This window comes from Dermacentor albipictus, chromosome 6 (genome assembly GCF_038994185.2).
Source record: "Dermacentor albipictus isolate Rhodes 1998 colony chromosome 6, USDA_Dalb.pri_finalv2, whole genome shotgun sequence".
Taxonomy (NCBI): domain Eukaryota; kingdom Metazoa; phylum Arthropoda; class Arachnida; order Ixodida; family Ixodidae; genus Dermacentor; species Dermacentor albipictus.
Window position 1 is genome coordinate 138,561,432 of NC_091826.1, and position 15,919 is coordinate 138,577,350.

General features: G+C 45.6%; 1 protein-coding gene and 1 long non-coding RNA gene across 2 annotated transcripts; one reads left to right on the top strand and one right to left on the bottom strand.

Moving 5' to 3' along the window:
- Positions 1-5,099: 5,099 nt before the first annotated feature.
- Positions 5,100-9,660, top strand: LOC139047128 (uncharacterized). The gene is made up of 6 exons (XR_011507055.1): positions 5,100-5,241; positions 5,346-5,393; positions 6,085-6,193; positions 6,538-6,637; positions 7,030-7,184; positions 7,650-9,660. It is a non-coding gene; the product is annotated as an uncharacterized lncRNA (long non-coding RNA).
- A 92-nt stretch (positions 9,661-9,752) lies between these two features.
- Positions 9,753-11,623, bottom strand: LOC139047129 (putative nuclease HARBI1). The gene is made up of 3 exons (XM_070521102.1): positions 11,137-11,623; positions 10,922-11,063; positions 9,753-10,470 (listed from the first exon to the last, which is right to left on the bottom strand). Exons 1-3 carry the CDS (start codon positions 11,590-11,592, stop codon positions 9,980-9,982), a joined length of 1,089 nt encoding a protein of 362 aa, XP_070377203.1. The 5' UTR covers positions 11,593-11,623; the 3' UTR covers positions 9,753-9,979.
- Between the last annotated feature and the right edge of the window lie 4,296 nt (positions 11,624-15,919).

Below are 15,919 nucleotides of genomic sequence, written 5' to 3' on the forward strand. Positions count from 1 at the left end.
TTGTGGAAAATTTCGCCCATGTTGCCCGTCCCCTGACTAACCTCCTGAAGAAGGACGTTCCTTTCTGTTGGGGCTCTGAACAAGCGTCTGCTTTCTCGCAGCTCATCACGCTGCTTACCACACCTCCTGTTCTCGCCCATTTTGACCCCTCCGCTCCGACAGAAATCCGCACTGACGCCAGTGGCTACGGCATCGGCGCTGTTTTAGCTCAACGCCAATGTGGGCACGACCGCGTTATCGCTTACGCCAGTCGCCTCCTCTCTCCCGCCGAGCGCAATTACTCGATTACTGAGCGCGAGTGCCTCGCCCTCATTTGGGCGGTGGGCAAGTTCCGACCCTACATATATGGTCGACCATTTACAGTTACAACCGACAACCACGCCCTTTGTTGGCTTTCCTCCCTCAAGGATCCCACCGGACGCCTCGGTCGCTGGGCCCTACGGCTGCAAGAATACACATACACTGTGGTCTACAAGTCGGGTCGTCTACATCAGGACGCCGACTGCCTGTCTCGTCATCCCGTCGATGTACCGGATGGTTTAGTGGATGTCGCACCGATCTGCGTTCTTTCGCTCTCAGCGTTGCAAGACCTTGGCGCTGAACAACGACGTGATGAGTCGTTACGCCCCATTATCGAACGCCTGCTCTCTGCTCCGTCTGACCCATCCCTTCACATGTTCGTACTACAAAATGGCATCCTGTATCGCCGCAACATGCACCCCGACGGGCCCGAGCTCCTAACCGTCATTCCCTCTCATCTGCAAAAGATTGTACTGCAGCAACTGCACGACGTTCCCACCGCTGGACACCTTGGCGTCACGCGGACCTATGACCGAATTCGGCGACGGTTTCTCTGGCCGTGGCTCAACCGCTCCGTCCGGCGCTATGTTGCCGCGTGTGAGTCGTGCCAACGCCGAAAAAGACCAGCTGTGCCTCCTGCCGGACTGCTGCAGCCTTTGGATATACCGGCCGACCCTTCTTTTCGCATTGGCCTTGATCTCCTCGGACCATTCTCTATATCCAAGGACGGAAATAGGTGGATTGCCGTCGCTACGGACTATACAACTCGCTATGCCATTACTAGAGCCCTACCGACCAGCTGCGCTACAGACGTCGCTGATTTCTTGCTTCACAACGTTATCTTGCACCACGGTGCACCTCGTCAACTTCTCACCGATCGCGGCAGATACGTTCTTGCCAAAGTCATAGACGACCTACTTCGATCATGTGCTACTAAACACAAACTTACTACCGCTTATCATCCTTAAACTAACGGTCTTACCGAACGCCTGAAGCGCACATTAACGGACATGCTAGCAATGTATGTTTCCTCCGATCATCGCGACTGGGACATTGCTCTACCATTTGTCACGTTCGCCTACAATTCCTCGCGCCACGACACAGCTGGCTATTCACCCTTCTATCTCCTCTTCGGCCGTGAGCCGACTTTGCCTTTCGAGACTCTCCTTTCGACCACACTCGACTCGCCGACAGAGTACACTCGGGATGTAATAGCCACGGCGACCCAAGCACGCCAGATTGCCCGCATTCGTCTTTCTCCTTCACAGACACGCCAGAAGTGCCGTTACGACCAGCGCCATCATGACGTGAACTACGTACCAGGTGCTTTTGTGCTAGTATGGTATCCAACTCGGCATGTTGGTCTTTCCGAGAAATTCCTCTCGCGATACTATGGCCCTTACCGCATCCTTCGCCAGGTGACCCCTGTCACATATGAAGTGTCTCCGCTGCATGCTACGGTGCCTTCACCTCTCTCTGACATCATCCACGTCAGCCGTCTCAAACCTTACCTTTCTCAGACCGATGAGCCGCACCAATCAGGTGCTTTTTCCGACGGGGGTAATGTCACAGTCGGTAATGTGGAAAGAAGACGACGCTGACGGTGGTCTTAGCGACGACAAAGAAGTGTTTAGCAGTATCGCTGCTCTACGCTTGTTGGCTCAGCCATTAAAAGCCACTTGTAAATAGACGAACGCTTCTTCCTTCCCGTAACAATATTAACAATGGTCACAGTGATCTCACAGTCCCTGCAAATCAGTACTCATTCGGCTCATACTACGTGTCTTTTGGTGTGAGCTACCAATCAGTGATTCATTCTTTTTGCTGTTTGCAGTCTTTCATTAAAGCTGTACGTATGTGCTAGTATTTAGAAAATTGGACAATGTGCAATGATTTACTAATTTTTATGTTATATTTACATTTTTGTTATTTTTTCCCTTCATATTTTCAATGTAATACAAGGCGTTGTGCAGGTTAACGATGCGGTACTTGTAAAAGATAGCGCCGTTTTTTGAACACTCTAAACATGCATGGTTTTGAATCTGCCTTCGGTTATATGTGTAACAGGCAGGAACTCTTTTCTAGTGTAGCGTTCTTGGTTGCAGCAAAGGATGCATAAATATAGCTGATCTTGTATATAGCTTCACGATTTTTCTGCGCCGCAGTTCTTTGATAGCGCACTACCAATGCATACAAAATACACTACAAGATGACTTTCTGCACTACACATTACAATTTTTGACGGAGTGTTTGCATCTAAGATTCAGGAGCCGTTGTTTTGTGGCTGCCCAATTTACATGTCCGACATTTGTGGCACGTTCACTAGTATAGGAAACAAAGGTTGCAGTCAGGAACTGCTCTGCTTTCTTTTACCCGATCATGTTGGTGCTCTGATCGTCTATCTTTTAGGTAGTCAGAGTTGTCAGTTGATAGTTCTTTATCTACTGTCATCGAAAGCTTCATAGTTAGCCTTGCTGGTGAAGCAGCGCACTGATACGGATACAGTGAAGACAAACAGGAAAAGACGACACTCGCTGCTCAATAGTTAGCCTTTGCGAAATATGAAATATGTTATCATATATTGGTGGTGAAGCAGCGCACTAACAAGGACAGGGCGAAGACACCTAAGAATTTATGACACTACCTGCAAGGTATGATGATTAATCACCAACTAGCCCAGCTTTCTACAATAATGAAATAGATTATTTACTTGTAGCATGAAACAATGACGCAATAGAAATGTCAGCTTTTCATATGAAAGCATGCAGTGATTCATGCATGTGTGCTTTTTCAATCCAGCGAGTCCACAAAGGTAGCCCTGTCAGAATAACTTATTCTTATGTGAGAATAAATCAAAGTTGTTGTTGAAACGTTCTTTCCCATAGTCACTTGAATGACTGAGATGCCCTTATACTTAACTAGAGATAGCTAGTTGGTCAGCACACTTGGTTAGGTAATGGCCTGGCCAAGTAAGGTACCAGTTTGCCAGAAATTAATGGTGGTTTTAAATTACACCCTATTGTGCAAGGTTTTGTGTAGAGCAAGTAGAGCACCACACAATAAATTAAATGACTGACAGTCACTGAACAAGAGAACCTTCTGCCTGGAGTCAATGTTTGGACAAAGGGACTTGCCTTATTAACAACTGATTTCCACATAGCTCATCGCTCGCAAGGGTCGAGGAGGATAAGCACGTGCGTAAGAATAAAATGAAGGGTATGGAAAGGGGAAGTGGAAAGCTTTGAAGGCAAAGATTAGTTTGCCATAGTAAAAGGGGTGTGCTAAGGGTTTTCCCAAGTGGGGTGACGCAAACAACCCATAGAACTTCAAATGAACCATTACTTACAAGTAGGCGTCAACCTACTGTGGCAGCCTTTTAGGGAAACCTAATTAAGATAAGGCTTGCACTGTCAACTCTGTGGACAGCTGAAAGTATCTCATAATCATTTCACGTGATGTCCTTGTCATGACCAAATATAATCTGGAGCTCCTACTGTTCCACTTGCCCTTTGTATTTACTATGATATAGTGTTATCTGAAAACACGTCTTTCTTGATGGACAGCTTTTAAACTTGCAAAGCCATTGCTTACTTTAACATACTCGGGCTTATTAAGCACAATGTCAATTTTATGAGCTTTTTGTCAATGGGTAACTGTTCTAAGACCTGTGGGGCACAAAATTTATTTATCTTCCGATGGCGCTTACTTGTTCAACATCTCCCAATATTGCACATCATTTAATATTTAAGACAACAGCAGTTATAGTGGACTAAGGATGACTATATTGACTGATGGAACTACCCACATAAAAATATTTCATGTTTAGTACTCTTAAGAGTTCAGCATTTGAATTGTTGAAACATTCAAATGTGGTCAAATACACTGGCTTACAATTATTGGATTGTGTCTGCATTAGAAAGAAAAGAATGAAACTGCTGCCATGTCATGTATGGAACACCTGGCTTATGAATTAAGTCATGAACTCAAACCCTAGCAGGAACATGGATTTCGTTTTTTCTACGACGATGGTTTTTTTGTAGGATCATTTCTGATCACTAACTCAGCCGCGCTAGCACCTATGAGTGGCATATATGACGGCTAAATTATTATTTGGTACGTTATATTTTAAGCTTGTTTCTTTACTAGTATATGCGCTTAAACTGACCTGACTTATGGTTGTGCAGCTTTGCTAAGGTTCACTTCTTTATATATTGGACACGCGTTTAACGGCTTCACGGAAACTCTATTTTCATTAATCACTCTGTTGTGGCAATGTAAATGTACCAACAACCATCATCTTGCACTCATTTCTCTCGTTGCAAGTTCAAAAAGAAACACAAAAGAAAGAACCATGGTCACTAATAAAAATGTTTTGCCTTTAGTGCACATATATGACTAAACAGGGGCGCGATAACGTAACTCTATTCCAAACAAAAAGTGTTCCAAATTCCGGACGTCAAAATGACGCGACAGTTTCTGCGTATGGGGGCGGGAACCAGCGACGTTTTTCAATCTGTCCAATCAGCAGCCTCCATCGTTGCCGGAAGTATGTTTTGCTTGTTTTTTATTTGCAAAGGGACCATATAGCAAGTGACATAAAGACATAAACGTCTGATAAAAGAACAATTGTATGTCGCTGAGAGTAAAAGTGTTTTGTAATCTTTTAACGCAAGAGAAGTTGAAGCGCACTTGAAAGTAAACACAAATATTTTAATTTTTTGAGTCATAGCCACACACGTGCCAATTCCGCATCCAATCCATTTCGCTACGCACACTTAAGATGGCGGCTACGTGAAAACAGCTGATCGGTCCTGTGGGCCGCACTTGGTGTATATTTGTCCGTAACGTGATTAGTTGAAATCTCGCCGTACGCGGTACTTTCGCCCGAGAAGAATTCTGGAAGCTGTGAACATCATGAAGACTGCGAAAGCGTAGTGCTCGGTGAGTAAACGCATCATTCTTTCTTGTGCTTAGTGACTGAGCAGTACCATCTGAACATCTGCTGGGTGATCGCATGGTGTTCACTTTTGCTTTTATTCGCATAGGATACGGAAGAATCGATGAAGGTTGGAAGGCATCTCAACAGATAGCTGGTAAGTAAACGTTTTCTATAAACGATCGCAACTGTCTCCGAATGTAGTCATGATTTAAATCGAGGGTTGTCTGTAAGAGAGGCTCATTTTTGTTTCTTTGCCACACACTGCTGCGCAGTGAACCATTCCCCCGTGCGGGCGGTACAGATACTTGTGCTGGATATTCGCACGAGAAAAGTTTTTTTGTTGTTGTTATTCACTTGTGTTAAATTTAACGTGGCATTTATGGCGTGATAAAATAACGACACATTAAATGAATGTAACCGTTATGTTTTAACGACGAAGTGATATCTGAAACGGTACGATTTGTTGGTATTAATTCGCTGCGGTCCGGCGAAAATTGAGCGCGAAAAAGAAATAGCGGAAAGTAGCAACAGCGCGCGCGTTTCGGCCGCGCAGGCCGCTATGCTAGTGGAGTTTATGGAGCAGCATCCGTACTTGGCGAGAGGCTCCACCAGCCTCTCGCCAAGTATGAGTGCTGCCCAAAAAAGGGAACTGTGGACAGAAATAGCCGCCGCGTTGAACGCCGTCGGGCCGGCAGTAAAGATAGCCCGGCGCTGGCGCCTGTATTGGGCGCGCATGGCATATGAATGTAAAAAACTCGCGGCGCAGGTTGGCGCCGAAAAGAGGTGAGCCCGCGACTAGCAACGTCTTCGGAACGTATAAGCTGACGGTGTTCATGCATTTGCAGGAAGACGGGAGGTGGAAAGTTGGGCGGCCTAGAGGGTCGAGTGCTCGCCGTGCTCGCCCATACCGGCCCAGCTTCCGCCCCTGCGGATTTTTTTCACGGCGATGCTGAGGTGAGTAGCAATGTTCGTTGCTATGTGTACCGATGTCGGGCAGTTACACCGTGGTGAATATTTTGCCGTTGTGTGCTTGTGTGTGTATTCTTACAATTCAACACACATGCCAGCACATGATATCCGTACTTTGCAAGAACGGAAATGCTGCCCCACTGCTGTTAGAAACACCCTGTGGTGGATTTCATGACTCGTTAATCCGAAAAGCATTAGCGACGAGTTGTCAAAGCTCCAAGGCACTAGTATGTCGCATGATGGATTAGGAATTGCGTGATAAGTGAAATAGACATTGCAACCAGTTGATGGAACTTAATCACATTATGTCCTGTACTTTATTGTTCCAGGAGGACAGTAGTAGTGAGGAGTCCGCTGAAGTGCCCCCTGCCCCACCAGCAGCTGCGCGCGTCTCGGTGGGCACGGAGCCGGGGACCAGTGGCACTGCACGTAAGGCACTTCAGCAGCTATTGCAATACGAACACATCACTCCAAGCATTATCTATTAAGACCTTAGAAACAGAAATTGTGTATTTATATTATTTACATGGCAAAGAAGAAGTGCCTGCCTAAGGGTCGCTGCAAAATGGAACAATAATGTGACTGTTAACACCATTTGTAATGCAGCGTACAAGCTGAAAGTACTATCAGTGTAGTATTTTATGATGGTGTAGTGCCTTTTTGTTTATGCAAATGGACTGCTCATTTTGTGAACGGTGTGTTGCCGGAATTATTTTTCTGGGCTTCCACCTGATAATGAACCAGTAAAATGTCTATGCAGGATGGAGCGAAATTAGTTTTCTTAACCGCTGTTTACTGATTTTATTTTTACGGACCATCAGCTCGGCAGCAGCCCCGCAGGCCACCCCGACTTCAGGTCCTTACGGACGCCGCATCAAGGACGGCCGCGGACTATGCCCGGCAGAGCCGGTTAGCTGAGGCGGCAAACGCGGAGGCCGCAAGCTTCCACCAGCAGTTGCTGCAGCAACATCGGCAGGTGCGTACAACTTGGCCGGGTCATTTTTTGAAGAGGTGATTAGGGCACATGGTAATAATGTACATTACAACCATGTTACACATGAGAGGCATGTGTAGTCATTTGGCTCATTGGCTCATGCACGTTTATACATCTCCTTTGAGGTGTTCTTTAACACATAGCAACTTACAAAACATTTCCATGGTTGCATGTATCGCGACAGCATGATCATAATTTGTTTAACAATTCAACTAGTCACCAATACTGCCTTCTGACAGGCAGAGGCAGCTTGGTATGATTTGTTACGTTTCACACGTTTTTAACATAACAGACCATGTACGTTTGCACGGCCATTTGTCATGTCATATGTGAATGATCTCGCTGCCCTCAAGAGTAACCTTGCTGAAACTGCAAGACTTGCAAACAGTGCAAATCGAGCATTTACATTGCATAACCTGTAGCTAACTAAGTGAATTTGTTTCGCAGCTGGTGGAAGAGCAGCGAGCGACGCGGCAAGTCCTCGAGCAGCTGGTGGCCGAGATGCGTGGTTCGCGAGAGGCGACCACGCTGCGCCAGCTGCTGGCTGCCCTGGCCGACCTGCGCGAGCCGCCTCAGCATTAAGGGGCAGCTTTTTTTTTTTTGCCATATCATCCTTTAGTGCTTTGTTAGGTACAAGTGTCGCCTATCTATGCATGTTTTTTTTTTTTATGCAGCACTAAAGGATGATATGGCTGTTTTCCGTAATTTCTGTCCCTAATCATATTTTTTTTTCCAAGGTAATTTCTGTCATGTTTATTTTAATATGTAGTGCAAGTTTGCCCAAGTGAGGCATTACGTAACTTATATGTAGACCTTTCGCGTTTCTGTTCATTACCGTGTTTTTTTAGTGTGTCATTTAGTCATTTTGTGTAATTATCTGTGTCCAAGTGAGACGGTATAAGGTATATTTACAATTTTTGTCATATTTTTGCGTTTCTGTTTTTTACCGTATTTTTTTCTCCAAGTTCATTTCATGTGTATTATTCTTTGTCCAAGTGAGACAGTATAAGTTATATTTACAATTTTTGTCATATTTTTGCGTTTCTGTTTTTTACCGTATTTTTTTCTCCAAGTTCATTTCATGTGTATTATTCTTTGTCCAAGTGAGACGGTATAACTTATATGTACATTTTTTGCCGTATTTTCGTTAGGTGTTGTTCACTTTTGTTTTGCTGTTACTGATATGTTTCAATGTGCGCCGTTCTTCCACGGAAGATACACTGTGCAATCACTTTTACGCCAACTATGACATTGTCTCGCACACATACAGGTGCGCTTAATAACTACAATACTGTGATAACTGGAAATCAATTTTCATGCCATATGTATGTCATGTTTGCAATGTATAACCATTCGTGCCTACGCAAAGTAGCCGAATTAGTATTTTTGTTAACACCAAGTGTACACACCCGAGCAGCAGGAAACGAAAGAGCGCTTTATTGCGAGAAGCATGTGTGTTTATACACAGGCAGGCCAGGCTTGCACATGCGTATCAAGATATTCTTGATGATGAAGCCACTGGTCACACCAAGCACCTGTTACCTGTGGTGGTCGCTGTGATATTTCAGGTGTCCTTACCTATGATAGCAATACAATCTAGTCCCCATTGTAGTTGAGCACAGTTTGCGACGTATGTAACAGAGCCATCGATGTGGCCGCTATTTTGACATTCGCTGCCAGGCTGGTCTTGCAGCCGTTATATGAAATACCGTTTTAGTGCCAAGCATTTTCTCACTTGTCGTTCCTTAGAAGCATGTCATGGCTGCTTTATATTGTGATCTTATTACGGCACTAGTCATTGAAAAGAAACTGTTTTGTGCTACAAACATGCCAACTACATAATAGAGAAGAGATCTTTCTTGCTGTTAAGTTGCTGGATGAAGAAAAATGGTTGTCTGCGAGTTCAAAGAAATGTCGTTATGCTCGTGTCATATTTATGCAATTTAACATCTGCCAACGGCCCAGTGGTAGTGTACTGGGTCCCATGTAGTGAACATCACACGGCTATTTTGGCGCCATGAAGCCATGCTCTGTGTACTTGTCTGTCATTTGCTTTGATGAAAGACGGCATTGAAGATCGATCACATGGTTTTATTTACAATGCAGATATAAATAAACGATTTTAAACAATGCAAGTTGCACTTGAAATGAATATTTACAATTTGTGTTCCTTCAATTTCAGAACTATTTACATATGTACACTCTCCCAAGGGAGAATAACGCGCTCGACATGCCAGGCGATCATTTTCGGCATAACTTGGCCTTATGTCAAGGAACTGTGCGGTGGCTGTGTGGCAAAACAGCGCAGGGCCTACAAGGTGCGTGAGCACAGTACACATGGTGGAGCGAGAAGTGTTGTGCTTGGCAGCAGCCCAAATAGGAAGCGAGGAGGCGAAGACCAACATCCTCCCATGCACAGTGCAGATGGCGGTGACAGTGTCGGTGATGACAGAAGCAACAGCAGCAAATCATTTGGCGAACCCCAGCTGCCCAGAGAAGTAGCTACAACATTCTGCTGATGAACACAAAGTGTTGTATCCACAGGTACTAAATGAAAGGCTCTCATGTAGTGTCACAGTGGAATGATGCAATCATCTCCGGTAGTGACAGCTCACTGGCAGAGGACACGTGAAAACGCTGGTTATGATTGAGCAGATTCTATAAAAAAAGCAGCACGCTATCCACTAATTGCACACATTTCTTCACATTGGTTCCTGCTCTCTATTAGATGTGTAGACAGCAGTAATAAACATCTGCCTGCAGTGTCAGGCACATGTTTATTGCTGCTGTCGGTGCTGCTGTCGACGCAGCCGCCTTCGCACCCTTTGCAGGTATCGCTGGTGCTGCTGCCGTGTCGTGCCAAATGAGCTAATAACATTATCCCGGGCAGCACAGCCTCTCATGTACATCATGCGTGCTGCCCTCACTTGGGGAACTCTCTGTGGGGAGGGGTTGCCACTTTCATCGTCACTGCTGCTGTTGCTGCTGTCATCACTAACATCATCCGACAACACGTCACCTTCATCAAGACACAAGTTGTGCAACACTGCACATGCTGCAACGATGTTGGCAGCGCGCTCTGGTTGGCAGTGGAGGGCGCGGTACCGCTGAAGGCAGCGAAAGCGGCTCTTCAGAAGCCCAATGCACCGCTCCACTACGGACCGCATGGCAGCATGTGCAGTGTTGTACCTGCCTTCTGCAGTGTGTACGGGAGGGTGGCCTGTGACTGGGGTCAGGAGCCATGGTTCCAGGGGGTAGCCGCTGTCACCTGCAGGATCATAAAAAATGGTATGAAATCTGCACAAAGTTTAGTAGGCGAAGCATGGGTCATGTAAAATGCACCTACTACAGAAAGGCTGCAATAAAGAAATATACAGGCTGAGCACCTGGCCCAGCTGTGATCACAGATAACAATAGCTGGGACACAGCATCCCTATTTGCAGCAAGGCAGCTTTTTGTGTAGTCTTCATTCACAAATGACTGTCGGTGTAAAAAAAGAATGTGACAACGTGTGCACTGTACACTCACATTAAAAATTAGTTTAAAGTAAGGTTTGTTGTCACTTTATTTCGTGCGGATACCATTGGAAAATTTCTACATCTCGCCTATACTTAATAACCTGACTGTAACATAAGGGGTTCGGGCTTCAATATTCTCTTACGCCGCGAGCACGCTTTGCTGCCAGAATTGCAACTGTACAAAATTTTCCCGCTGCTCACCGAGGAGGTGTTCGCCGGCCTTGGCAATATGCCCCTCCAGGAACCGACGACGCAACCACGTAGTTCTCCAGACGTGGGCGTCGTGGTCTGACCCCGGTCGCAGAGGGTCGATGGCGAGGATCCGCATGCCTGCGTCGCAGATCTGACGAGAGCGCGCACAGCATAAGCCACGCGTTGCGATCACGGGCCAATTAGACAAAAATTAAGATACTTACGAACATTGTGTTGAGGGCGTAGTACCCTTTGCGGCACATGAATGCCGCCTTCTGCTCGCCCTTCGGTGCGATGATGGCTATCAGGCTGCCGTCCACGCATCCGATGACGCCGGGAATGGAGCCGCGTCGAAGGAACCCTTCCTTCACGGCCGCCTTCTCCTCCGACGTCCTCGGGAAATGGACCCACTTGTTGCGGGCCCCGGCGTGGACGTTTGCCTCCGCCACGCGTCGCACACACTTGCTGACCGCAGGCTGGGTCACGCCGATCGTCTCCTCGCTCCCTACCGAGGCCTGAAAGCTGCCCGTTGCGAAGAATCGCAACGCGCACAACACTTGCCGCTCCACCGACAGCGCTGAAGTTCTCACGCCTCCGAGTTCCTCCGCCACTTCGTCGCACAGCCACCGCACAGTTTCTTTCTTCAGGCGAAAGCGCCGCCGAAACTGATCGTCTGGCATGTCAAACGCATCCTCGGGCTCTCTCCTCCCGCGCCCGCACAGAGGAGCCGCCGCCGCCGCCGCCAAACAAACCACGAAGGCCGCCATTTTTTTCTATTCCAAACGGAACGGGGCACTCACCGGCTATTCCACGAATTTGCCGGGTTTGTTCGGCATAATTTAGCATAATGAGTGCGTAAACGTCACTTTGACGTGGCAGTTTTTGTGCATTCCTGACGTCGCTTGACAGGCAGGAAAAATGGGCGCGGCCTCAAAAAATTAGACCAATGACCGAGCGGTGTCGGCCATGTTGGAATAGAAACAAAACGGAATAGTTTTACGTTATACCGGTCCTGTATTCCATACATACTATACAACTAGGAAGACATTACAGCATGGAGCCCCTCTGGTTGCTTTGAAGTTCCGAGAATCGTGCAGCTCTAATTAATATCAATATAAGTGACATTTCCTTTGTATACGTTCCAAGTAGTACTTAATGAACTGGATTGTGGAAATAGGCCTAATGCTGATGCTATAAGTTAATTTGTCAAAAGACATTGCTACCTGATTTGTGTGAAGCCTGTCTGCAGCACCTTTTTATAAATTTAGGTGTATAAAAAAGGGTTATATTATAAACCTGATGATAATGTAGTCATTGTAGAGAGATTGTGGTTCATATTTTAATGTTTGGAACATGAGCCAGAAATACCACCGATGTCACCTGCCATTGTTAATGATGTGTGGCATGTCCTACATACATTATTCTTAATCTGCTACTGAGCTCACCCCCCCGCTTTAAATCATTGTCCAAACAGAAGGAGCATGTAGGTGGCTGTGTTAAGACATGTTCATTATTGCCTTTCACTGAAAGCCAGGACCCAAGCTCTTAACAGTATTCCTTTGTATTACTTTGTAGAGTAGCAATGCAACTTTCTGTCATCAAGCTTAATATTAAAAAGAACTGGTCTGCCAAAGGCATTTTCATACTAGCCTAATAATTTACCCGCAGTTTCGTTGCAATAGCGACCCAACATTTTTCACCGCATGCCTTCAATTCTTAGACTTTTGTCCTTGCAGTCTGGTTTTGGAATTGCTGACGTACATAATTTCAGGCGTGCTTTCTAGCAAGATTGGTAGACTTATATTTCCGTCAATTGTATAAGCAATAGTTGTCAGGTGTGTCCCCCCAGCTTGTGTTCCCCTACTTGATTCTGGAATGAAATAGTGGTACACATTGTGGTATGTTTAACATTTTCCGTGCCTTCGACGAGCTAGGTTCGTCCGTGGCTTTTTGCTAAATATGGCCAAAGACAAACTCAGCTCATAAACAGTACTTCGCATTCTCTAGCAATGCTATGGACAAGCCAAGATGTGTCTCAATGCTTAGTCAGGCTTTTGATCGAAGGCAATGCATAATCCATAGCAGGGGAGAGCTATTAGTAGAGTTTGCGGAACAGAATAATATGCGGATAATGAACACCTTCTTCCGAAAGTGGGATAAACGAAAGTGGACGTGGAGGAGCCCGAAAGGCGAGACTAGAAATGATATAGACTTCATACTCTGCACTAACCCTGGCATCATACAAGATGTGGACGTGCTCAGCAAGGTGCGCTGCAGTGACCATAGGATGGTAAGAACACAAATTAGCCTAAACCTGAGGAGGGAACGGAAGAGACTGGTACATAAGAAGCCGATCAATGAGTTAGAGGTAAGAGGGAAAATAGAGGAATTCCAGATCAAGCTACAGAACCGGTATTCGGCTTTAACTCAGGAAGAGGACCTTAGTGTTGAAGTAATAAACGACAATCTTGTGGGCATCATTAAGGAGTGTGCAATAGAAGTCGGTGGTAACTCCGTTAGACAGGATACCACTAAGCTATCGCAGGAGACGAAAGATCTGATCAAGAAACGCCAATGTCTGAAAGCCTCTAACCCTACAGCTAGAATAGAAATGGCAGAAATGGAATAGAAATGACCTTCGAAGTTAATCAACAAGCGTAAGACAGCTGAAGCAAGGAAGTATAATATGGATAGAATTGAACATGCTCTCAGGAACGGAGGGAGCCTAAAAGCAGTGAAGAAGAAACTAGGAATTGGAAAGAATCAGATGTATGCGTTAAGACACAAAGCCGGCAATATCATTGCTAATATGGATGAGATAGTTCAAGTGGCTGAGGAGTTCTACAGAGATTTACACAGTACCAGTGGCACCCACAACGATAATGGAAGAGAGAATAGTCTAGAGGAATTCGAAATCTCACAGGTAATGCCGGAAGAAGTAAAGAGAGCCTTGGGAGCTATGCAAAGGGGGAAGGCAGCTAGGGACGATCACGTAACAGCAGATTTGTTGAAGGATAGTGGGCAGATTGTTCTAGATAAACCGGCCACCCTGTACACGCAATGACTCATGACCTCGAGCGTACCGGAATCTTGGAAGAACGCTAACGTAATCCTAATCCATAAGAAAGGGGACGCCAAAGACTTGAAAAATTATAGACCGATCAGCTATACTGTCAGCTGCCTACAAACTATGTACTAAGGTAATAGCAAATAGAATCAGAAACACCTTAGACTTCTGTCAAGCAAAGGACCAGGCAGGATTCCGTAAAGCCTACTCAACAATATACCATATTCACACTATCAATCAGGTGATAGAGAAACGTGCGGGATATAACCAACCCTTATATATAGCTTTCATTGATTACGAGAAAGCGTTTGATTCTGTCGAAACCTCAGCAGTCATGGAGGCATTACGGAATCAGGGTGTAGACGAGCCGTATGTAAATATACTGAGAGATATCTATAGCGGCTCCATCGCCACCATAGTCCTCCAAAAAGAAAGCAACAAAATCTCAATAAAGAAAGGCGTCAGGCAGGGAGATACGATCTCTCCAGTGCTATTCACAGCGTGTTTACATGAGATATTCAGAGACCTAGATTGGGAAGAATTGGGGTAAAAGTTAATGGAGAATACTTTAGTAACTTGTAATTCGCTGATGATATTGCCTTGCTTAGTAACTCAGGCGACCAATTACAATGCTTGCTCACTGACCTGGAGAGGCAAAGCAGAAGAGTGTGTCTAAAAATTAATCTGCAGAAAACTAAAGTAATGTTTAACAGTCGCGGAAGAGAAAAGCAATTTATAATAGGTAGCGAGGCACTGGAAAGGGTAAGGGAATACATCTACTTAGGGCAGGTAATGACGGCGGATCCGGATCATGAGACGGAAATAATCAGAAGAATAAGAATGGGCTGGGGTGCGTTTGGCAGGCATTGTCAGATCACGAACAGCAGGTTGCCCTTATCCCTCAAGAGAAAAGTGTATAATAGCTGTGTCTTACTGTACTCACCATCGGGGCAGAAACCTGCAGGCTTACGGAAAGGGTTCTACTTAAATTGAGGACGACGCAACGAGCTATGGAAAGAAGAATGATGGGTGTAACGTTAAGGGATAAGAAAAGAGCAGATAGGGTGAGGGAACAAACGCGGGTAAACGACATCTTAGTTGAAATCAAGAAAAAGAAATGGGCATGGGCGGGACAAGTAATGAGGAGGGAGGATAACCGATGGTCATTAAGGGTTACGGACTGGATTCCAAGGGAAGGGAAACGTAGCAGGGGGCGGCAGAAAGTTGGGTGGGCGGATGAGATTAAGAAGTTTGCAGGGACGACATGACCACAATTAGTACATGACCGGGGTTGTCGGAGAAGTATGGGAGAGGCCTTTGCCGTGCCGTGGGCGTAACCAGGCTGATGATGATGATGAATGCATAATCCATGGGACAGCACAAGAAGCAAATTTATTCGTTCTGAGCAGGTAAAACACGTTGACAAGTGAGGTTTTAAAAATACATTAGCCACTTCTGGTCAGAATGAAACGAATTGTGGGGTTTTACATGCCAAAACCATGATGATTATGAGGCACACTGTAATGGGGGATTCCGCATTAATTATTACCACCTGGGTTTCCTTAATGTGCGCCAAATGCACAATACATGGGTGTCTTTGCATTTTGCCCCCATCGTAGTAACAGTGCCACATGGAAGGGGATAAAGAAGCATTTCGTAGTAGATACCGCACGAGTGTGCTTAACTGAGCTGGTTAGTGCACGTTTATAATTGATTTTAACAGTGCTGAAGATGGGTGGACAGACAGCGTTAGAGGGGTGAAGCCTCAAAACGCCATAAATTATTTAATATAGTAGCTTTTTTACAGCCACTTTTGTTTTCCGGGAGGATACTATGCCTTGATGTCACGACACAGTATATGGTCATGTGGGAGCATGACAGTGCGATGTTACGACACTCGCTCTAGCTCATTCATTCGTCCACTGCGCTGCTACATTGAC